The sequence below is a fragment of the Ischnura elegans genome, chromosome 12 (assembly GCF_921293095.1).
Source record: "Ischnura elegans chromosome 12, ioIscEleg1.1, whole genome shotgun sequence".
Classification (NCBI taxonomy): Eukaryota; Metazoa; Arthropoda; class Insecta; order Odonata; family Coenagrionidae; genus Ischnura; species Ischnura elegans.
In genome coordinates, this window is record NC_060257.1 from 83191965 (window position 1) to 83215933 (window position 23969).

At 36.7% G+C, this 23969-nt stretch overlaps 1 protein-coding gene across 2 annotated transcripts in view; it reads left to right on the forward strand.

Moving 5' to 3' along the window:
• Positions 1 to 23969, forward strand: part of LOC124168904 (DNA (cytosine-5)-methyltransferase PliMCI-like) — a 67009-nt gene that overhangs the window by 35050 nt on the left and 7990 nt on the right. For both annotated transcript variants that reach the window (XM_046547283.1, XM_046547284.1), the window contains exons 18-26: positions 1158 to 1251; positions 9707 to 9847; positions 11763 to 12045; positions 13491 to 13702; positions 16288 to 16414; positions 16711 to 16862; positions 18160 to 18291; positions 18937 to 19139; positions 21939 to 22050. In XM_046547283.1, the coding sequence (XP_046403239.1) occupies positions 1158 to 1251; positions 9707 to 9847; positions 11763 to 12045; positions 13491 to 13702; positions 16288 to 16414; positions 16711 to 16862; positions 18160 to 18291; positions 18937 to 19139; positions 21939 to 22050 (1456 nt within the window). The remainder of the gene's footprint in view (positions 1 to 1157; positions 1252 to 9706; positions 9848 to 11762; positions 12046 to 13490; positions 13703 to 16287; positions 16415 to 16710; positions 16863 to 18159; positions 18292 to 18936; positions 19140 to 21938; positions 22051 to 23969) is intronic.

Sequence of the window (23969 nt, forward strand, 5' to 3'; positions counted from 1 at the left end):
GATCGTCATTCGTTTATCGCTCCTTCGCTTCGCGATAACGTCAAGTCTTTTAAATTGCGCGCGAGAAAAAATGCGCTCGGGCGACCACCATAGCACAGAGTACTCTGTGACCATAGCGAAGCCGGAAAGCAAATGCGGGAAGATACAAAAATGGAGAAGGATTTACGTCACTGCTGTTGTTGTCGTTGATGAAGACAGGAACTCGTATTTATGCCATAGTTTGGCATTCCCATCGTAAAAAATGCCCCAGATAGGATCCGCTTAATTTTTTCGCGTAGGAATTGTGAGGTCTAGGAGCCGATATTCACTTTTTACATTGTTTCTTATGGGATATTATGTTTCGATTATCGTCATTTCGTTTATCGTCACATTTTTCAGGAACGGTAAGTAACATTAAACGAGGACTCACTGTACGTAAAAGCAGAGTACAAACCTTTTCAAACTTAGTTAGAATGTTTTCACTGTGAATATGTGATATCTTAGCAATATGTATTTAAATATTAATTAACAATTCAATAAGGATAAGGCTTTGGATGTTAATGAATTATCATGGATTCATGAAAACATAAATTGTATGCCATGAAGGGTTAGGTGAAAAAATTGAATTTTCACATTAATGAAATGGGTGAATATTTTATGTCTTGAGTTTCATTATATCAAGGTTCTACTGTCATTTCTTATCCTTTATTCTTCTCTTCCACTGAATCCAACTTGTCATTTCATGTAATTTGGTTGCAAATATTCTTTTCTATGTGAGGGGTATTTTAATGAGTCTTAGATTAGGGATCATTGAATCGTTCCTGGCACAATTTGATCTGTTCAGAGCCAGAAAAATAATGGTAGTTTTGAATGAAAGTAATTTGAATGGTCTATTTTGTGTGTATACCATGGTGATTCATGTACGGCTTTAGTTTTTGACCATGTGTTGGTAGACCTAAATATTAAATGTAACATCCAGTAATATTGTGAGAAATTTTTTAAAGCTAGTAGTGTTTTAAAACTTCTTCTCTTACATACAAGCTGATTCAATATTAATAATATGATGTCATTCTCAATATAAGAATTTGATCTTTTATGTGTAATTGGCATTGAATGCTAGATTTTATCTAGTTTTTTCTTTTCAAGTGGGATGCTGTACTATTTGTGTCTTCTTGTAGGTTCTGCACATCTTGTGAGCGGCAGTACTTATCAGAGAACAAGGATATTCCGAAAATTGATGAAAAGCTTGATGGTGAAAATGAGAAAAAGGAGGTAAGTTATTCCTTTTCTGTAGCAGGTGCTACATTTTCCCTACTGTTATTCCCAATATATCCTGTAGAAAAATATATGGGGGACTATGTTAAAGTGAAAATGTCTTTCCCACCCTGATTCCCCCTTCTCTTTTTGAGTGAGAAGATGGTATTTATTATTTATTTTCCTGGTGAGCTGAATTATATATTGTAGTTCTTTTAATTTGAATAGCCATCATAAATTTATAGTTTTAGCTTCATTTTTTCTTTGAAATATTAAGGTAGGTAGAGCGACATGTTAACCCTTTCGATATGGCAGAGTTTTCGTCTTAGCGTGACTGCTGTACTGAGCCCCAAGAGACTCTTCTTTCTCGTCGTATGGAGCATTTTTGGAGGACATTCGTTATGAAGGGTCTCGCGGAACGTTTTTCGACCCCTCCCTGCTGGGACTCCGCATTATCTCGGACTCCGAGAGTAATTGTGCTCCCTCCTTTCCGGGTTTACGACCATACCTGCAGCATTGGTTTGCGGTCAACTTCATCATCATCATCACTGGTCAACAATCCTAGGATTGGTTTGACGCAGCTCTCCACTCAGTTCTCCTATCAGCTAATCTTTTCACTCCTACGTATTTCTTCTCTTTCACATCTCTCTTTACTTGTTCCATATATTTTGTTCGAGGTCTTCCTTTTCCATTCTTGCCTTCCACCTGTCCTTCGACGATTGTCTTCATCAGGCCATCATGTCTCAAGATGTGGCCTATAAGGTTGTTCCGTCTTCTTATTAAGGTTTTCATGAGGCTTCTCTTCTCTCCTACCCTTCTTAGGACTTCATCGTTACTAACTCGGTCGATCCATTTGATTTTCATCAATCTTCTGTAGCACCACATTTCAAAGGCCTCTATCCTTGCTTTCTCCGCTGCGGTCATTGTCCATGCCTCACTTCCGTATAGGAGCATACTCCAGATGTAGGTTCTTATAAATTGTTTCTTTACATCCATATTTAAGTTTCCCGCTGTAAGCAGGTCTCTCTTTTGGTGGAATGCTCTCTTCGCCTGGGCTATTCTGCTGATTATTTCTTTCTTGCTTCTCCCGTCACTAGTTATCTTGCTTCCCAAATAACAGAATTCATCCACTTCTATCAGTTTTTGCCTCCCTATTTTAATGTTGGTCTTGACTTCTTCTCTTCTGCTGCATACTAAGATCTTGGTTTTCTTCGTGTTTATTTTCAGTTGATATCTACTCATTACCCTACCCATATTAGCCAGAATATTTTTCAAATCCTTCTCTGTTTCTGCTATAACGGCTATGTCATCGGCAAATCTTAGCATGCTAATTTTTTCTCCATGGATATTCACTCCCAATTCCTTTTCTTTGATTTCCTTAATGGCTTTGTCAATGTAAACGTCGAAAATTAGGGGTGACAATGTACAGCCTTGTCGCACTCCTTTCTTAATTCTTGCTTCTTCACAGCTGGGCCCTGACTTTATCACGGCTACTTGGTTTTTGTATAAACTGTGGATGATTCTTCTGTCATTATAAAGAACCCCAATTTCCTTTAGGATTCCAAGCATTGTGCTCCAATCCACGTTATCAAATGCTTTCTCTAAGTCCACAAACGCAACGAATGTTGGCTTGTTCTTTTCCATCCTCTTTTCTATGAGCAGTCTTAGGGCCAATATTGCTTCCCTTGTGCCTTTGTTTTTTCTGAATCCAAATTGGTCCTCATCCAAGTACTCTTCTGCTTTTCGTTCTATTCTTCTATAGATGATCCTTGTCAGTATCTTTGATGCATGTGTAGTAAGGCTTATGGTCCTAAAATCTTCGCACTTCTCCGCTCATTTCTTCTTAGGAATAGGGATTATAATGTTCCTCTCGAAATCCTTTGGTATCTCACCTGTCGTATTCATTTCACTAATGATTTTGTATAGCTGGTTCAACGTCTTCTCTCCTGAATTTTTGATTAGTTCTGCAGGAATGTCATCAATGCCAGACGCTTTATTTATCCTGAGGTCTCTTACAGCCGCATCAAATTCCGATCTTAAAATTGGGGCTCCCATGTAATCGGCATCCACTTCCCTCTCGTTTTCGATAGCATTCGTTCTGAGGCGACTTCCTTTTTACAAATCTTCCAGATATGTCTTCCATCTATGTCTTCCATCTTCCATTACATTTACAAGAACCAAGAACTCAAGTTATGCACCTTGGCACATGGGCCTACTGCTATTTAACAAACTCCCACCAGAAGTGAAGGGAGTCAAAAACATATATCTCTTCAAATCAAAGCTTCATGAGTTTCTTTTGAAAAAGTTATTTTATTCTGTGGATGATTTTCTTCATCCATAACACCTTGCTTTTTACATGATGTATGGTAATACCTTGTAGTTTTTTGTATCTATGTATTTTTGTACCATAATTGACGTGTCCTATATTTGTGAGAACAAATCGCCGGACAAATAAATTATTATTATTATTATCTCTTCCCTTTTTCTTCGTTTTCAATCAATAGTTCTCCGATTTTGTCCCTAAGGGTATTACATCTTACGCCCCTTTCCTTAAAGTGGTTCCTCACTTTCCTATAAGTGGCCTCTACTTTTCCATGTTTAAGATTGTTTTGCACGTCTTCACAAATACTTTTCATCCACATTTCTCTAGCCTTCCGCGCTTTACGACATATTTCATTCCTTATCCTCTTGTAACGATTCTGTCCTTCCTCTGTTTTCGCAGCCTTGTATTTTCTTCTTTCTTCAATGAGATCTAATACTTCCTGCGTGATCCATGGTTTTTTCATAACGACTCTTCTTTTACCAAGAACTTCCTCAGCTGCCGCCTGCAGACCACTTCTAATGGTTTTCCAACTCTCTTCCATTGGTTTGTTGGTCGGATCCTCCCCTATTTTATTTTCTACAGCCTCTGTAAAAGCCAGTTGATGCTGGACCTCCCTCAATTTTTCAACCTGCCATATGTTTTTCACAGCTTTCTTCAACTTTTTAAATTTAAGGTGGCATTTCATCATAACTAGGTTATGGTCACTATCGATATCTGCCCCTGGATAGCTTTTGCAGTCCTTCACCTGGTTCCTGAATCTTTGTTTCACTAGAATGTAGTCGATTTGGAATCTTCTACGGTCTCCTGGCATCTTCCACGTGTATCTTCTTCGCAGGGGATTTTTGAATAAAGTGTTGGCAAACACTAGCCTGTGCTCTGTGCAGAATTCAAGTAGCCTTTCTCCTCTTTCATTTCGGTTACCCAACCCATATTTCCCAGTTATTATTCCGTCTTGACCTTCACCGACGACGGCGTTCTAGTCACCTAAAATAATAAGATTTTCTTCCCCTCTTACCTGCTTGATAACTTCCGCTATATCTTGGTAGACATCTTCTACTTCTTCGTCTTCATAATCTGACGTAGGCATGTAAACCTGTACCACTACAGTAGCTACGGGTTTAGTATCTATCTTCACCATTACTATCCTTTCATTAAACTGCAGGTAGCTTTTAACACGCATCCCGGCGCTCTTTCTAAGCATTATGCCTACTCCAGCATTACCATTTAGTGATCCCGTGTGTATCATTCTGTAGCTTCCACTCCAAAAGTCTCCTTCCTGGGACCACTTCATTTCGCTGATGCCTTATACATCGAGGTTCATTCTTCGCATCTCCACCTTCAAGTTCTCTAGCATACCGCAGGTACGAAGTGATCTGACGTTCCATGTTCCTATCCGTAACATTCTATCTCGTTTGACCGATGTACCCTCTCGAGTAGTCCCCGCCCGGAGATCCGAATGGGGGACTAGTTTACCTCCGGAATATTTTACCCGAGAGAATTCCATATTGTCATTATATAAATTGAGTGGAGTAGCTGTGACTCCTCGGGATGATAATGTGGTGGTTTCCCCTTGCCTTCCACATCGCAGTACTACAGCCGTTAAAGTAAATGTTACCACGCCCGTAGTGGAATGTGTGTCGCTGTACCGACCAGTATGGTCTCCACCTCCGCACATTTGAAGAAGAGCTGCTGCCCTCTCCCCCGGGTGATGAGAGGCATAATTATTGGCGGCCCCCAGTCGCCAAGTCACGGTATCTTCACAGGTTTTGGTATATTTTAAATGGCCTACCTTACCCAAGGGTAGCCCAATACCCCCTCAGTATGTATTGCTTTTATGTATTTAGCACATGGATAATTGTTGCTTGCATGTAAATTGCAGACTTTGAATTGAATTCCTCATTTTTTTCTGAGCATTGTCAAATTTTAAACGAAGGTCGAAGGTCAATATTAACGCATTTAATGCAGCAACAATTTATATGTTGATGTTTGTACAGAACTCGAGATATAAGTTAATATTTATCGTAGAATTTCGTTTACATATTGTAAATGAAGCTCAAAAGACAAAGAATTCAGTTCTTAGTTTATATTTCTTGAGAAAAGATTAAATATTTATTTCGAAAACTGACTGGATAAACAATTGCATGACCCTAAGAGGGGTAATAAAAGATGAGGGGTCAGGGTACCTGCTCCCGGATTCCGAGGGTAAATAAACCCTGCAGTGTTGGGTCCTGAAACAAAGATGTCGTACACCCGCTACCATCATAAAAGGGGGAGAGCTAGGAAGTGTATATATATGGCTTTCGTTCACTATTGTAAGAAAATCTCTGATGAAAATATACGGCTTTTGCCTTCCGTGTCAAGAAATGTCCTCACATATATTTACGTCTTTAGTAGGGAAAAGGTTAAAAGTGACAAGAATTTGATGAAAATTTGGTCACATATTCTTTGAAAGGCTCACTTTCAATATTCCAAAGAAAAAAGAAATCCTACGTGATGTTTTTGATATAATTTACAGTAAAATAAGGGTAATTTAACATGGGCTCTCATGGAGAAGTACGTTTTTTTGATCTAGCGAAGCTGTTTGTATCAAGACGACGTTGAGGCGGCATTCATTAGAAGGAAAATTTTGTGGCAAATCTTAATATGCATGGGAAAGTATAATTTTATGATGAAACAAGAAAGATACATAGTTGCAAAAAACTGCCTGAAACTGGCAAGATGGCCACCGGAAGCCCTGGTACCAACATTGCAAAACGAAAACCACTCTACTAACTTTGCCAAAATCACGCAAATATATTTAGTTTCCCGGATTTTACATGTGTCTTACACACCTTTCGTTTATAAATAAATACATATTATTTAAGATTTACCTCTTACATTGTGAATATTTAATCGAAAGTGTCAAAAACAGTTGTACTCTGTTCATTCTATCTTCTGTGGGTGAGAGGATGTGACCAAAGCAAGTGGGGGTGAGGGGAGGGAAAATTTCTTGACGTGTGACTTTGCCTTTGCCAATCTGCAAACAGTAGGCATGGCCTCAGTCGCTCTCAGACCTCCGTCGGGTTAATATCGTGAATTTGCTCACCAAGCAGCATTGCCAAACCGCTTGCGTTCTACTCATATGTCTTTAAGTATGTCTTTCACCAACGGTGCGCAAGGAGCATGCGTGAGCTGGGGCCTTCTGTTTGATTTTGGAGAGGAGGAAAGCGTTGGAGGAGGGGCCGAGGGCTGATGGATGGAGGGGGTAGCTGATTTTGGGAATTGTGCTATGTAGATACTAATCCACGGCACTGAGGTTCTCGTTGTGGGGGAAACCGGGGATTTCAGGTAGCGGGAACTAGAATGACGTCACACGGCCTTTTCCCAGCATTTATACTTGACCATCGCGGTTTCGTGCGCTTGAAAATTTTCACTTTTCATTTAATCGTATCGTCACATATCGTCATTTAGAAGTCTAAAAGCGTGAAATGCGTACTCCAGGAGTAGATCTTTGATTTTGGCAATAAAAAAATAATAGGAAACCATCCTATTGAAATTCACGCGAATAAGATCTCAGAGAAGGTTTAATTGACTCATAATTGCTCTCCTGTCTACCCACCACGGAAGTTGTAAATATCTGGAGGGGGCACCACTGGTTTCGAGTGTGGAATGCACTGTGGCCGGAATGGGGGTGCTTGGGTAGGACAAGCCACGCCCACTTTCACCAAAACATCGACAATCCCGTAAGGGCCAATGCTTACTATTTGGTGAAATTCTTGGCCATAACTTGTTATTACATTAAAATAAGCTATGGAAAGCTCAATGTAAATCTTTTTTTCTTACTTCTAAGGTAGGCTTCGCGAAGTTATGACTCAAGCATCTTTTCCCTGGGAAAATTAATGTCAATCACCACTTTTACGTTCTACAATCAGCTCAGCTGAAAATAAAATTTTACGAGAGTGAACTAGTAATTAACCTGTACTTACACTGGTATGTTATTTTATTATAGCCAACAGAAATTGGACAATTGCAGTAATAAAAAATATTTTCAAGGATATTCCCACGAGTAAATTGGCTAACAGGACACAGAGTTTATACATTAATAGAAGTGTCGCGAGTGATGGGGAAAATGCAATGACAATCACCAACGAAATACTAATGATTATGGTAGCATTTTTCACAAAATTTAGTTCATTTTCAGAACTAAACTTAGCCACCTCAAAATATCAGTCGGAGACTGAGTCCAACAATTGTGAAACCGAGATGGTGTAACTTTGACCATGCTAAAACCACGGAAACAGCGCCTCCTGATATTTTCTACCTTCTTGACTGTGCCTCATTCAGCATGGTAGCTGACAATCTTATGAAAGCATTAACCTCAATATCTTCCAAATTAGTGGGTATACTGTCTCTGCACTTGGGCCAAAATACCTGTGGCCACATATGACTCACACGTTTTCAGTGACAAAGTTGGGGGGCCATGTACATTTGGCAATGTTATGTTCGCTCTTTCTCTCATTACTACCCCTCCCCTATCAGCGGAGCCTTCTGAGAGGGTTCGGGCTCTCACGATAGCTCACCCGCTAGCATAAAGTGTAATAAATAATAATAATAGTATTTATTTGCCCAAAGATGAATTGCAGCATTGTGCATCGATATAAGGCACGTCAATAAATTGCACAAAATACAAATACAAGATAATATAAAATACAAACTTATGAAATAGTAAAATATAAATAAAATTAATTACTCATTCCACTCCCAAGTACTCATTTACTGAGTAAAAGAGGTTTTCAAGTAGAAAATCCTTTATTTTTCTCTTAAAAATAATATTAGATTGGATTTCCTTCAATGCAGAGGGCAATCTATTGTAATAATAATAATGATAATAATAAATCTAAGGAATACAATAAATATCAGATTTAAAAATTTGAATCGAAGAATTCTTTTAAAGAATAAAACATTTTGGAATGAAAAAAATTCAACACATTTTTCCTAAATACTTCAGTACTGAGAGAACTCTGAAGTGAATAGAATATGGTTGTAAGTAGTGAGTGTTGAAACTAGTCAAGTTGACCACTGTAAATACCTTTTACAAATCATATTTGATGTTTGCATTTTGCTGAGGTGGAAAATGGGGCTCACATTTCATTCTTAATTATGTTCTCTTTTGTTCAAATTTTTTTTGGCGACTCTTTTGCCCACGGTAGTCTGAGTAGTATTAGGTAGCCCGAGTGCATCACTTGACTTCAGTCAATGCTGTTCCTCCTACCTTAATGATGCAAGAAATTTTATGAGACCAGAGATCTGTTCTGGAAAATTTTGATCAAGTAATGTTATGGGTCTCAGAAGCAGTTGGTAGTGGATATGTTAGTGGTATGTTAAGGATTAGATTAAGTATTTGGGCACCTATATTTTCAAATTTTCTTACTCTGCTGCATTTTTTTATTCTAAAAGGAATAATTTTAATTTCTTAATTGATCATTATACATTTGGGCTCCTTTTGGGAATTAGTAAGTCAGTTGTTATGGTTTTCAAAGTAATTCAGACCAGCAGAACTACGAATTGTGTCTGTATTTTTATGTAATAGATAGTTAATTTTAGAAGCATTGAATGTCTTTAACACATAGACCATGTAGCATATTGGTCAGGGTACCAATAAATAAATAGGGAGTACCATTAAAGTGTGAAATTTACAATGTCAATTTTATTTATTCAACAGTGAAATTTAGGTTCTTTCACATGACAGAGCACATGCATTCGCATAATTAAAAAAATTTAAAATGGACTTTTATTTTATTAAGAGTTTCATTAACCAGTTAGTTAGCAGGGTTTCGTAATTGACCGAAAGTCAAATAGCCTTAAAAATCTGGATTTATTCGGGCGCAGGTGTAGCAACTATAGCTTTACATTGTAAGCACTAACAACCTCAACTAAAAATGTTCAAAGTATTCATGTGAATTGAGTATATAGGACTAATAGGCATGCCATTGAAATGTCTTTTTACAAAATTTTTTATCCAATTTTCATTTATGTGAAAGACATTGATAACTGACTGTAATTTATATTAATTCGCTTAATTTTCAATTTGTCACTTCTCTATTACTTTTTAAATTAATTAATATCAATGATTTCCTTAAGTTTTATTGAATTAATTTTAATATTTTTTAGATGCTCTTTGGTGTGGTGCATCACAAGGGTGAGGAATATCGGCGTGGTCACTTCGTGTTCCTTAATCCAACTAAAGTGAAATTGAAGTCCGACTTTTGCTGCAAGCAGGACAAAAAGAAATCTAAACCAAAAGAAAATCAGGTAAGGAAGGTGACTGTTCAACATTGTTGTAACCTTGTTCATTTCAACCACATGATATATTTATACATAATTTTAATAAATTTAAATTTTAACTCAAATGAAAAATTAAAATTTATGAATTGAAATTTTCTAGTTTCGTTGAATTCCTCTTTATCAGTTGTTCCTATGAAATATTCATCTCTTTTTAAATACCTGATTTGATGGCATTGAAGACATGCCTTTTTTTCCAAAATAATTACTCAAAACATCTTAGCGTTTTACTTGTGAAGGTTTGACCTCCATGGGTTAATGTTCAATTCTGACTCCAATATATTTACTAATACCGTATATGTCTGAATATTGTCCCCCCTTTTTTTCCAAATATGCCTGTGGTAAAAGTAAACGGGGGCTATATTCAAACTCATTTTTTTTATCTTTTCCCGAAACTGAATCCTCAAAATTGGGGGGGGGGGATATTCAGAGGGGACTATATTCGGAGAAATACGGTATATATTTAATATTAAAATAAAGAATGTAGTAATTGTTCTAGCTATTATTAAACTCATTGATATTATGTGATGCTATTTATTGTTTATATATTATATTATGTACAACTATCGTTTTGTTTGCTTCTGCGATATCGAAGGAGTTGGGAGTGATATATCAAACGAGCTTGATAGTGTTTGAACGATCATACTCATTTGATATCTTTGCTTTGATTTATGTGATCATGTAAGATCTAATAGGAATTAACTTAGCCCTTCCATTCTGGGGCCTTGTGGAGGGAAATTCTCTCATGTTACGAGTCCGTTGAAATTTTTTTGCACTCCCTTGAATGAAGCTCCCTTGCATTGATGGAAAGCAGAGGTTCACACCCAACTCAGCATCATGCTGATCCTTTTCCTTGTCTGCTGTCCGAGACAGTAGACGGATTAAAAGACTCCTCCACAATGCCAGTCCAAGGGTAACTGACTGAAACAGTTTTTACATGAACTAATATTTGTTGTTTTCACAGATTTTTTTTTATATATAAAATGAATTCCCTTTGTTTTTCTAAGCATGAAGAAATTTTAAACGAAGTTACAACATTCTTATTGATGGATTTAGTGTATTTATTTTCCACATTGACTGATTTGAAAATGAATGGGACTCTGTTGATAATTACACCTGAACTCTGTTTGAAATTTCCATGTAGTAAGTGAGTGAAGAATTTATTTATAACTTAAGATTTATAAGATTAGCAACAAATACATATGTTTTTTGGAAAAAAGTACTGCAAATAGCATGGGGGATGGGAAAGGGTGGATCTGATGGGCCAAGGAAGGGTGTGGGCCCCCACTAAGCTGGGTCTCTAGGGGCGACCAAGTTGTTGGGTCTATTGTGTCTGCAGTGGTCACTTTCCTCTACCCTGCACCTCACATGTGCGGCTTTCATTCGTTTGCGTTGGGATATTGACGATGCACCAGTGTGGCTTTTGTTTTGTTTGCGAAGAAAATCCTTGCTGCAAATGTGTGGCATTCGGCATGGAAGGGTTAAGTTGCTGGTATGCCGAGCGTTGGTGCAGAGTTTTTTTCTTGTTCAGCTTAGTAAAACCACTTGTCTGTTTCCACACACTTTTATTTAAACCGACCATGGTTTCTGCAACTTGTGCCATTATCAAGGTACATATCCTTGGGTGACAGTCTTTTTATTATAAAATTTATTATAAAAAGGCTGTCACCCGAGGCTATGTACCTTGATAATGGCAATATTTGCCGAAACCATGGTCGGTTTAAATAAAAGTGTGTGGAAACAGACAAATGGTTTTACTAAGCTGAATATCAGAGATTTCTACCGTATCACGCTGGACACTGTATCTTTTTTTCTTGTGCCGTACGGAAATGAGGATGCATCTTGTATGCCATCAAATACAGTATGATATCATAATTATCTACAGGTGGACGAAGAGATGTATCCTGAGTACTACAGGAAGTGCTCCAGCTCTGGTGACAGTGAGATGAACGTTAAAGGATCAAATTTGGAAACTCCTCCGCCTTTCATAATTGGTATGATCTCTGAGATTGGAGCAAAGCAAACACTCTTCAGTGGTGACCCTCGATTTGTTTCTGCCTCGGATATTTGGCTTGATGTGACACTCTTCTACCGCCCCGAAAACACCTTCCGTGGACCAATAGCCACTCACCAGTCTGATCTTAATCTGCTGTATTGGACGAAGGAAAGTAAGTGATCAGTAGTTTGTATTGTGCATGATGACAGTCATAAATATTCAACATTTTCAGTGTCATATATTTTATAGATAGAAATATACATACTTAAGTTCTAGGTCACGATGACCCTTGGATCGTTTTCATTGTAGAATAGAAAGGAAAATATCAAAATCAGTATTTAAAATGAATACATTCACAAAATTCTTGTGCTTAGTATAGAAAAATATTTGCAAGTTTATACAGGTGACTGATGAAATAATTTACTTGCACACATTAGCAAGTGCGTGACTTTTGGAATGAATTAATTTATGATTTTTTAAATTACATCAAGTGACTAATTAGCTGCTTCTTGAACAAATTTATATTCATGGAGGACCTTATTTCCTCCGGTTAAGAATTGTATATCCTTTACACACACTGATCTACCATGCATAATAGTGCGGAAATGTGTAAGAATACCTTGGTATTACTCGTGGATCTTATTCTGGGAAAAGTAATGAACCTAGTCTTTGCCTTATTGCCTAGGCCCAAATACACCTGGAAAAGCTATGACCTCAACATATTTTCTTTAAAGTCACAACTTCCTTACCCTGTGCACTTCCATTGCCCTTGAAGGTTTGCTAAGGCAAAGGAAACCGAATCTGTACTCTTAACCTAGCTTAATTGCTTTTGCAAAAAATCCATTGGAAGCAAAAAAAATTGTAGGACAAAGAATGTACAGAAAGGCTTTATGACTTGCTCAACATAAGAACTTTGGTATATCATTTAGGACTCATTTAATGCTGTAATAACATTTTTTCACTGCTGTGTGGGACTGCAAATTAGGTTTGTAATTTTGTAACATGGAAAATTTCATTATTCATTTCATTAATTTTATCATATGTCTGCGTACACTTTTAGTCTGGAGCATGAGTACTTTGCGTTGTAGAAATTTTCTTAATAACCTTTTATCATATTAATGACAGAAATTTATCACTTTGTACATTTTCATGTACTGTATTTGTCTGAATATAGTCCCCCTTTTTTTCCAAAAATGCCCGTGATAAATGTTAATGGGGGACTATAATCAAACCCATTTTTTTTTTATTTTTCCCCGAAATTCATGCCTCAAAATTAGGGGGGGGGGGACTATATTCGGAGAAATACGGTATATTCTATCATCCTTGTAGTTATCTCCCTTTAGAGATATTAGTTGTAAAAGAGAGTTTGCATTGGCTGGATAATGATGTATGTAATTTCAAATTAAGTATTTATGTACATGTCCTTATGAGTACCAATGGTTTGAAACCATACCTATGAGGATATTTCCAACTGTTTCATCAAAAAAGCTACAAAATATGTATAGTTCTGCTATAAGTTATGCTGTACAAAAACAACTAATGGGTGATGTGTGTAGACATTTGTTCATGAATGCGCTTTGGACCTAATACCAATATTTTTATCATGTGCACTTGCAGAGCAGAGGGTGGGCTTCAAGAGTGTTGCTGGAAAGTGTCAAGTTGTGTATGGTGAAAATGTTGAAAGTTCTGGCTGCGCTGAAACAAGTGGGCCCCAGAAGTGGACAGTGTGTGGACCAAACCGGTTTTATTTCATGAAGGAGTATGACTTTGAGACGCAGTCATTTATTGAGCCCCCCGCTGAAGCCAGATGCATTGGGAAGCAATCAAAGGTTAGTACAGTACACTCACGATTAACCCGATGCTAATGATGGGGAGAGACGGCACGAATAATTGGGAAACACGGATAATCCAAACTTATCACTTAAATGAATTGTAATATTCATAATTTACGTAAAACAAATAATAAATTGTTATTTATGCAGCTGAAAAATACAATGATGATTTCTGGCGAAACTCGATATCCTCGTAGCTGAGCTTCTCGGCAGTTTATGTGGTGTTTTTCCGAAAACAGGATATCAGGTTATTATCAGTTATCAATTTACGAGTTATACTATAAGTCTCAGTTGCATAAGAGTTACTGAGGAAGGGATATCTTCTCAAGATATTTTGTTTCTCCCTACTAACAATCCAGATTCATCTACTCATCTGGCGCTATGAAAATTAGAAAAGAATGTGTAAGTTGCCTTCTCTTTAGAACAAAAAATTTCGTGGCTATTTATATGGCAGGATATTTGAAAGAGATATTATTCGAATCAACAATATGACCTAAGTGTCTCGATAAAGTACTACTATTTCTGTAATTGGCTAAAATCTTCTTTGAATCCTTTAACAAATATCATAGTTACGCACCAAAATCCTGTGTTTCCTGGGACATAGGCAACCTATCCAAACATTCCCGCATCGATCGTTTTCCCGCATTCATCGTTTTTTTCCCCCTGAAAAATGATAGATCGAGGTTCCACTGTAATTATATGAAATTGATTTATTACATTCTATAAACATTTTTAATGAATATTATCCGTGATCTCAGAAAGATTGGGTAAGGGAAATTTGGTCACTGTGCGGTAATAACAACGTGCGCAAAATAACATTCTCTCGGCGAGGAATTAAAAAAGGACTTACGGTGTTGAGACGGAAGGAGGTCCTATGGGCATTCGCATATTAAAGGAGGCCATGGTATTCGGAGTCTGGGCAAGAGCGCAGTTGGGTTGGGCCTTTAGTTGACCCTGAATTTTCCAAACGTTGACGTCATAACAGATATCACTTTTCATTGCTGCATTTACATTCACGGCGTATGTCGCGTGCGTTAATTTTTAGTTAATATACGGCTGGTGATTTTCCTATTGTTGACTTATAAATGGACCATGAATTTGGACATTGAGACCGTGAAAACCTGAAAAAACCGTGAAAACTTGGAAAAAAAGCCTTGAAAACCTGGAAAAACCGTGAATTTCATTATTTAGGTGGAGTGGGAACCCTGAACTTTGTAATAAAGTTCATTTTGTAACTGCCAGGACCGGGACTGAGGTTCGTAATTTTGTAAAAACGATAATTTCCTAATAACATTTCTTTTACTATAGCTTGGATAGGCCTTTTCATCGGGACCAATGATTTGCTTCGTAATAACGAGAACTTTGTAATAACGTTGTTCGTATTAACGAGAGTCTACTGAATCTATAGATGTGACAACTCTCAACCTAATATGGTATTGACCACTGTGGTCAGAATAGAAACTATTTAATCGATCATTTGTTATTCACTGTAGGAATTGTCTGCAGCTTTTGCATGCTTTAGCCTTTTATTCCATGTAATAATGAAAACTTCACAATAAAGTTGTTTGCTTACACAAAAGAATACTGTATTTGAAATAAAGGAATTTCTTTCAGCTGCTTGAAATACCTACCGTACAATATTTGCTTGTAAAAAAAATAATAATAATCTTTATTGAGCATTTAACAAATTGAATTTGCAATATTTTTAGTCAAAAAAATGCATCAAATTAAATCTATAAAATATGCAAGTAGTAATGGGAAATGAAAAATATCCTAGTACTAGACAAAGCATTGGTTTGATGAAATGAGGTTTTCTTGGGGTCACTTCCAACTTACCTCTCGCTTTTGGACACATTATCTAAGACGATCAATGACTGTGAGTGAGAGGTTTCACTGTAAATACATACATATTTGGTTTGTTTTACCCTCTCTGTGCCACTAGTGAAAAGTTCTGACTTAACGCTTTTACTGCCAGCCCATTTCAGGTGGGATGTGCGAAGACTGCCAAGGCTAATTTCTGGTATTTGAAACATTTCAGATTTTTTAAAATTTTCAGCTATTTAATTTTATATAATATATCTAGATTTTTTCCCAATACTTCAGATATATTTTTATCTTATAACCATGCATAGATTATGAGGGTTTACTTAAATTACAGACGTTGGAAAGACCACAATCTCAAAAAAAGTCAAATAAGTTGGGCCGATTAATCGGCGCCTGGCAGTTTTCACTCAACCAGCGAGGGCCGATATATCTGCCCAGTGGCAGTGAAAGGGTTAAAATTAAGAATTGTATAGCACTTTTTGGAAAAAAAAAACAATATGAAGTTGCTTGTTTAGATATCAATGCAATGTTTTATTTTAATTTAATAATGAGCGATAATTATTTGTTGGTTAAAGTATACTAAGTCATTTGATAAAGAATAAAGCAAAATGTGTTAACTTATTATGATTTTAAATCCATTCTATGCTCAAGGCGATATTTTGGCTTGTGGCACCATGAGAGATAATTTCTTTTTCTTTCAATAAATCCCCTTCTCTTGTTTCTCTCATTTATGAAATTTCAACTTTGGTTTATGACAGGGTAAAGGGAAAGGAAAAGGGAAGGGTAAAAAAGAAGCTCGTGAGGAGTCAAACGAAGACAGATCTGCAGAGTGGTCACCAATCTCTAATCCATTGCAGTCCTTGGATGTCTTTGCTGGGTGTGGAGGTGAGGACTTATTGTAATTTTATAATTGACATAGATATGTCATATGTATTTCATCCCTTAATAAGCACTAGTGATATCCTGTGAAATTTTTTTTTATCAATTAGTTGTACCATTTTTCTGCTATCGCAATGAGGCTGTTTGCCATGATGCAATTTAATTAATGCATCAAATTTTCATTAATATGGGTATTGGAGCAAAATTTAACAGGGTCTTTTTCATAGTTAGCTTTAGCATTGATTGTTGTGTTGAATGGCTGTCAAGGGGTACATAATTCTGTTATTTGGTTGGCGTACTAGGTCTCTCTGAAGGTCTGCACCAATCCGGAGTGGCAGTCTCTAAGTGGGCCATCGAGAAGGAGGAATCTGCTGCACACGCTTTCCGCCTTAACAATCCTGGTTGCATTGTTTTCTCAGATGACTGCAATGATCTTCTGAGGCTAGTCATGGATGTAAGTAATATGCTGAGATTAAATTAAGAGTTATAATATTTATAATGCGAGAGTGATTCAATAAATAAGTAGCAAACGTGTGCGTACCGTTTACCGTTTGAAATTGCTCATGCATCTTATGGTGAAACTGTGAAAGCCGTACTGCACCATTCTGTGGGAACTCGGACAGGCCATTCTCCGCAAGCGACCTAGAATTCTGTCAGAGGGTGTTATTCTACTGCATGAGAATGCCCATCCTCACACAGCAAGACAAATGCAGGAGCTGTTGCGAACATTTCATTGGGAACGGTTGGAACATCCAGCGTACAGTCCTGACTTAGCCTCCAGTGATTTTCATCTGTTTGGGCCCATAAAAAATCGTTTGGGTGGCCGTAATTTTGATACAGATGATGCCGTTATGTATGAAGTTACAAGTTGGATGCAACAGCAACCCAAAGGACTTCTTTGCTGCTGGCTTTTGAGGACTTTTACAGAGATGAGATAAATGCCTGAACGTACAGGGTGAATTTGTGGAAAAGTGAAATTAATGTCAGAAAGTTACTCCCATTATTTCGCCTCAATTCAGTTCTGCGAATTATTTATTGATTCGCCCTCATAGTTATATATCTATTTAGCTGCATCTAATGTGTTTCAAGTCCATGGAACACTCCGTTAGCTAGTATGGTGGGAGGTGTTGTTTTGCTATTCTTAATAAATTGTTCTTCTTCCTCTGGAGGAGAAAAATATTTTTTGGAATCTAATATATTTTGTTGCGATAATCCTAGATTCTGAGATGTATGTTTTTTATTTTTTATTTATTATCATACATCAGTTCATATAAAAAACGTACTAGATTTTATATAGAGACTTTCTTAAGACTCTCCTTCAATAAATGAATAAAAATTGGTATGATGAAGTGACTGAATTTACCATTTATCTTTCTGTTAAAGAAACTATTTTATCTCTATTTATGTATGCATGGCGATGGTGTGATTATAATTTAGGTTTGGTGAAGCATTATGTTGAACTACCTTTGCTAAGTATCTTGGTGCGTATTCTTCATTATCAGTTATATCTTTCACATGTTCATACTTTTTTTCTTTTACAATACATATTACTATTTCCGTGAGTGTAGTTTTGCCGTATCTTTTTAATATTTACCTCCTCTAAAATTCTGAAATAAAAAATATGCTTTCCTGTTGAGTTGAAATGTACTGTTTTTCTTTAAATAGATTTGCTAATCAATTGCAGCAATCGTAAATATTTTTGATGGTGACAGTATGAATTTTTTATTGATCAGAATTGATTCCATTTTCAGGGAAAGGAAACAAACGATTCTGGACAGAGTTTACCGCAGAAAGGAGAGGTTGAATTGCTTTGTGGAGGTCCTCCTTGCCAAGGATTTAGTGGCATGAATCGATTCAACTCTCGCCAGTACTCTCTTTTCAAGGTAATTTAATGTTTAGTGAATTGTTGCAGTGAAATTTATATATCTTTGCTGCAATGTGTAAGATGAAATTAAAGTCCTGATTCTCTAGGGGCAATACAGGGTTTTGAATAAAGAAAAAACTAAACTTACGTGTGCATGAGGAATAATTGTGTGTCTGAGCATCTTAGAAGGCTGCCCCAAGAAATAAGGTGCATGTCATTTTCATGAAAAATTCAGAGTATTCTCATATAAGTATATTGCAGCTGAAGTTAAAATAAAATTAAATGAAAGTGAAAAATATCATATATTAAATTGCAGCTGAAAAATGAACTTTCTATGCTATATTTTGTGCAAATTTTATTTGAAAACCAAGTTTTTTTGATATTACTTGTCTAAGCATAGGAAAAATATTAGCTATTGCCAAACACATCATGTTGACTATAACTGATGCTCTAACTTACGCCATAAAGTGGCAATTACTCATAAATAAAACGCAAGTCCAACCCTCAAATTTGTTATGATAAAAGGAGCTTAAAGAATCTTCATAAACAAGTTTTTGTTTTATTAAACGTACAGCTATTTTTGTGTAATGTTCTCTGTATCTAGAATTTTAAATTCTGATCCATTATAATGGAACCATTAATAATATTATTGCTTGTCTTCCAGAATTCTTTGATTGCATCCTATCTGAGCTACTGTGATTACTACCGTCCACGCTTCTTCATTTTGGAGAACGTGAGGAATTTTGTATCTTTCAAGAAGAGCATGGTTCTTAAACTTACCCTTAGGTGTTTACTTCGAATGGGATATCAGTGCTCATTTGGAATTCTTCAAGCAGGAAATTACGGAGTTCCTCAAACTAGGAGAAGGTGAGTGGAAATTTGTATTTCATTTTACTGTGATTTTTCATCCTCTTTACCTACCTTCTTTTTTAAGGTTCTGCCTCAGAAATTCCTCAGTCTACTTGCTTGTATATTGTTTTAATTCTCAGTTTTAATGCCTGTGCTTCGCGAAGCTGTTTTCTGAGACTAGCATTCTCTATCGCTGGAGAAAGATCTAATGGTGCTTGTGCAAGCTCCTCTACCTCCAATCAGTATTCTTTAATTCTCTGCCCACTGCATTCCAGCTTTCTATAAGAGGAGATTTAAGAAATGCCAGCTTGGACTTATTTAATTAATATATTTAACGGCGTACGTTGTTGCACTATATTCATTCTAAGTCACTGCATTTTAATATTGAACTTGGAAATCATTTAAAATTGGGGATGGTCGGATCGGATACCTCGGATCCAAATATACCTGGATATTGCCCTTCATCGGATACATCGAATCCAAAGTAGCGGAAGAAATCTGATCTGGATCCGAAATTTTAAATAATAGTTTCAGTGAATGCAACGTCCCATAAGGGTGGAAAGAGTTCCGATTCCCTCTTTGAATGCGCCGTCGCATGCAATTCTTGTCCTACTCATGAACCGTTTTGTTTGAAAACTCTTGCAGTGGTTGCGTAGGAGAATTTCAGACGTGTAAAATAAAAACTTGGCAAAATACAACTGGCACATAGCGTGACTCTTCCCGAGAGATTGAACAATCATCCGGGGAATATCAGCGTCAGGAATTTGAAAATGCATTTGAATCCGAAAATATCCGATCCAAAAGATACGGCTCTGAAAATCAAGGATCCGATCCGAATCCCGGATCCTATGAAAATCCTGGATCCGTCCATCCCTAATTAAAATGCATCCAAAATGACTCATACCGTATTTACACGTGTGAGCCGCACCCTTGTGTATCCCGCGCACCCCCATTTTTGGGCCGGCTTGTGAGGAAAAAAAACTTCCTAATGCTTTTTGGGTGCTGTCTAATATAGGTACTCGTGATTCGTTGCTAAATCGATAAATTTACGTGACCATGATTATGAGTAGGGATGGATGGATCCAGGATTTTTTTTCGGATCCGGATTCGGATCGGACCCTTGATTTTCAGAGCCGGATCTTTCGGATCGGTTATTTTCGGATTCAAATGCATTTTCATATTTCTGCTATTAAACAATGTAATTAGTCAAGTACTTATCTTCATAAAAGGAAACAAAATATCGAAAAATCATGAATTTACAATAGATTTCTTTGAAAAATAGTTTTTTTTTCAATTATGAAGGGTGTAAAAATAAGTTTGAAACTCTCTACTTTGTACCCTGTTGTTTAAAAATTTTCCCCCCTGGTTTGGGACCCCCTATAATGAAGACAATGATTTATGGTCCGTGTGATTTCGGAAAAAAACAACAGAGGCATGGGCTGATGGACGGCTGCGGGTGGTTTTCTGAAATCTGCGACGTAGTTACTTTTGATGTAGTTATTATCCTACGACGCTGAGATTCCCCCGATGATTGTTCAATCTCTTGGGAAGAGTCACACCATGTACCAGTCGTATTTTGCCTTTTTTATTTTCCACGGCTGAAATTCTGCCACGTAACTTCAGATCCAGATCCGATGTCTTCCGCGACTTTGGATCCGATGTATCAAATGAAGGGCAATATCCGCGGATATTTGGATCCGAGGTATCCGATCCGACCATCCCTATTAATAAGGTTAAATATTAGAAATGTAATTCCTGCAAAGGTTTTCTAGTTTCAATGCCAAACTGGAGAAATAAATGAAAAGTGGGAAAATGGTACGCAGCATACATTAAAATTTGGGGGATTCATGTAAGCAGCACAACCCCTTTTTTTCACCGGTATTTCCAGAAAAAAAGGTGCGCGGCTTCTACAGGTATATACCATACAATCCTGAGAAAAACTTCTTAAAAAACAATTTCATGGACTCAGGGTGATAAACAAATTTAGATGGTTTGCTGGAAATGCTTCTCATACTCTGCATTAGCTCCTCATGCATTTGGATCCTTCAGAAATCTCCATTGAGCAAGAAAATACTGGCATGAGTTTGCTGGAGATTAATCTGGGAGAAAGTCTTGAGCACCTTTCTCCAGTGCTCTGAGTTACAGAATGCCATCTCAGAGCTGTTTTTCAAGGTTGTTCTTGCATTGCCATGGTGTTGTGGCAGGGGGGCATTTTCTCTTGTAAGCTATTGTATATATCTGTTATCATCACGTCCTCTCTTACTTTGAATGAAGGTTAAAAGCTTTTTCAATCTTGGATGGAGTTAAAGCTTCACAACCAATAGTTACTGACCTGTGGCCTTCACAGAAAAGATTTAGTTTCTGCAGAAAAACAGAATGAACAGAAAAAATACTCTATATTTTGTTGTTGAAAACACAGATTTTATGTTATGGTTTGTGTCGTGCTATCAGATATTTCATTTATCTAAGGATTATTTATTGCTGCTATTTAACATCAGAAAAGAAATACGTTCCAGGTTTTGGAAACTTAGAGTACGATTCAGTAGATACTCACTCAGGATTTAAAAAATTTAGTTAGTTTACCTTCTCAAGATAAAATAAATGGTCATTGAAAAAACAAAGGTTCAGTAATAATTCTTTGATGATTCACTGTCTGACAGCATGCCACAAATGATAATGCCTAATACTGGAGGCATGGACCAATTTTTCCCATAATTCCAGCTTTATTGAAAAATTTTTCTCTGAAGTAAGTCTTTATAGTGAACATCCATCTATTTGTATCATGATTTATAATTGTACTTTTTCTTTCATTTGTAGAGCGATTATTTTGGCTGCTGCTCCAGGAGAGATATTACCCAAACATCCTTCCCCCACCCATGTGTTTAGTCCCCGAGCCTGTCAGCTCTCTATAATGGTCGATGAGAAAAGGGTATGTAATAATTTCAAATGTTGAAATGTAGTTGCCATATGTCCTCATTTATTGTTTTAAATCAGTTTTGCACTATTTTGAAATCAGCCACTTAATTGGGGCAGATCTTGAAGAACAGAACGCAATAGAGGAATATGCCAGAGTATTCTCCGCTTAATTGGGACAGCATGCCGCTTTATTGGGCCATGAGTGGGCAACATAGACTCTATACTCGCGACGAAATTAAAATTTCAGAATAATATTTTTTTATATTTTCTTCCTTTGATTTACTCTTTATTTTTCACAAATTTTCCTATTCTTGCCCTATTTTGAAAGCCCTTGTTTTTATACTATCCGCAAGAGGATAGGACTTTTCTTTAATAGAACTTAGTAAAAGACATTCATTCAGCGTCACCCGAGGCTGTGAAAATATTTTTAGCTAAATTGTTGTAATTCTTTAAAATGATAATAAATTAACTAAGCTCGCGGATTTATTAATGAAATTAATAGTTCAATAAACTTATGTTGCATTACAAACATTCATTCTACCATTTCAAAGTTTTTTATGTCCATATACAGGATAGTTCGCCTAATTGGGGCAAAGTGCACAAGTCCCGATATGTCAGGAATCTACTGTAGTAAAAAATCAAAAGTCATTAATTCTATGCTAGGTTATACCATTTCAGTTTAACCAAGTGTCCCTGTGAAGGGAAAATATTAGTGTGTTGAGATTTGGTTATAAAGAGGCATTTCACTTATACATGCCTATATTGGTTTGTTTTCCTCCTTACCAGTGGCGACTGGTGACCTAAATATGTGGGGGTGAAATGACCTTCACATCACCCAAGGTTTTTAAAATATCTCTGTTTTAAGTCAAATTTTAATAATTTGAACCAATAAAGAAATAAAACTTTGTAAGGTTCACTATTATTTAATTATGGGCACGACCCGGGTTTCGTAACTTGGTTACATTGTCAGGTGACTGCTTCTTATGACAGTGAGGACATCTATCGGAAAGGTAAAGGACTGGTTGAGGGTGGGGGTTAAGCATGGAATCGAATGGGGGAGGGTGGGGGAAGGGGCAGCCTTAATTTGGGACGAGGGTTTTTTCTGGTGAGGATAGGTATCTGACCAGCGAGGTAAGGGCGGGGTAAAGCCTGAAGTTAGCAGTTATAAGAACAAAGCCTTTTCTTTGATTCTGGGGGTAGAGTCTAATATCTGAAATATCTTATTCCATCGATGGGCTTCTTTTGACACTTTTTATTCCATAGGTGTATTTGCCCTCTGAGGACCAATCACAGAGATCTCTGTTTCCCCACCTTAAAGAGCAATAGTTTTTCTGCTTATTTTTGTATCAGTTACTTCTGTTCTCATTTGCTTCTGGTATTCTTGAGAATGTATTTTCAATGATTTTGGTTAGTTTCAGTTGATTCAAATTTTGTATTCATGTGTATTTTTTAAAGAAATGTAATTCCATTTCAGAGATACATGCATTCATGAATACTAAGCCGTATGGTGTGAAAAAACCCAATTAAAGATGACTTTTTCCGATGTAGTATCTTAATAATTTCTCTAGTAACTAATATCATACATAATAATCTTTTATCTAATACGGTGACCTTTTATCGGATGTTTTTTCTTCAAACACTGATTGCACAAATCTATATGGCAGTAATTCTCTGTTTGCCTAATGTATAGTGACCTAAAGCAATTTATGTATATTTATCAGTTGAGCCATATAAGCTGTAGATGCAATGACTAAATTTTCGATCATAAATTACTTGAATTTTGTCCTTATATTGATAATATCAATGATTTCTTGTTGATACTTTTTCTTGTAGTTATGAATTCCATCTAAAGAATTTGTATTTACCACTTGGCTCAAATATTTTTTGGTTGCTTGGCATTAAGGAAAAAGTGAAAATCTTTCTGAAAATTTC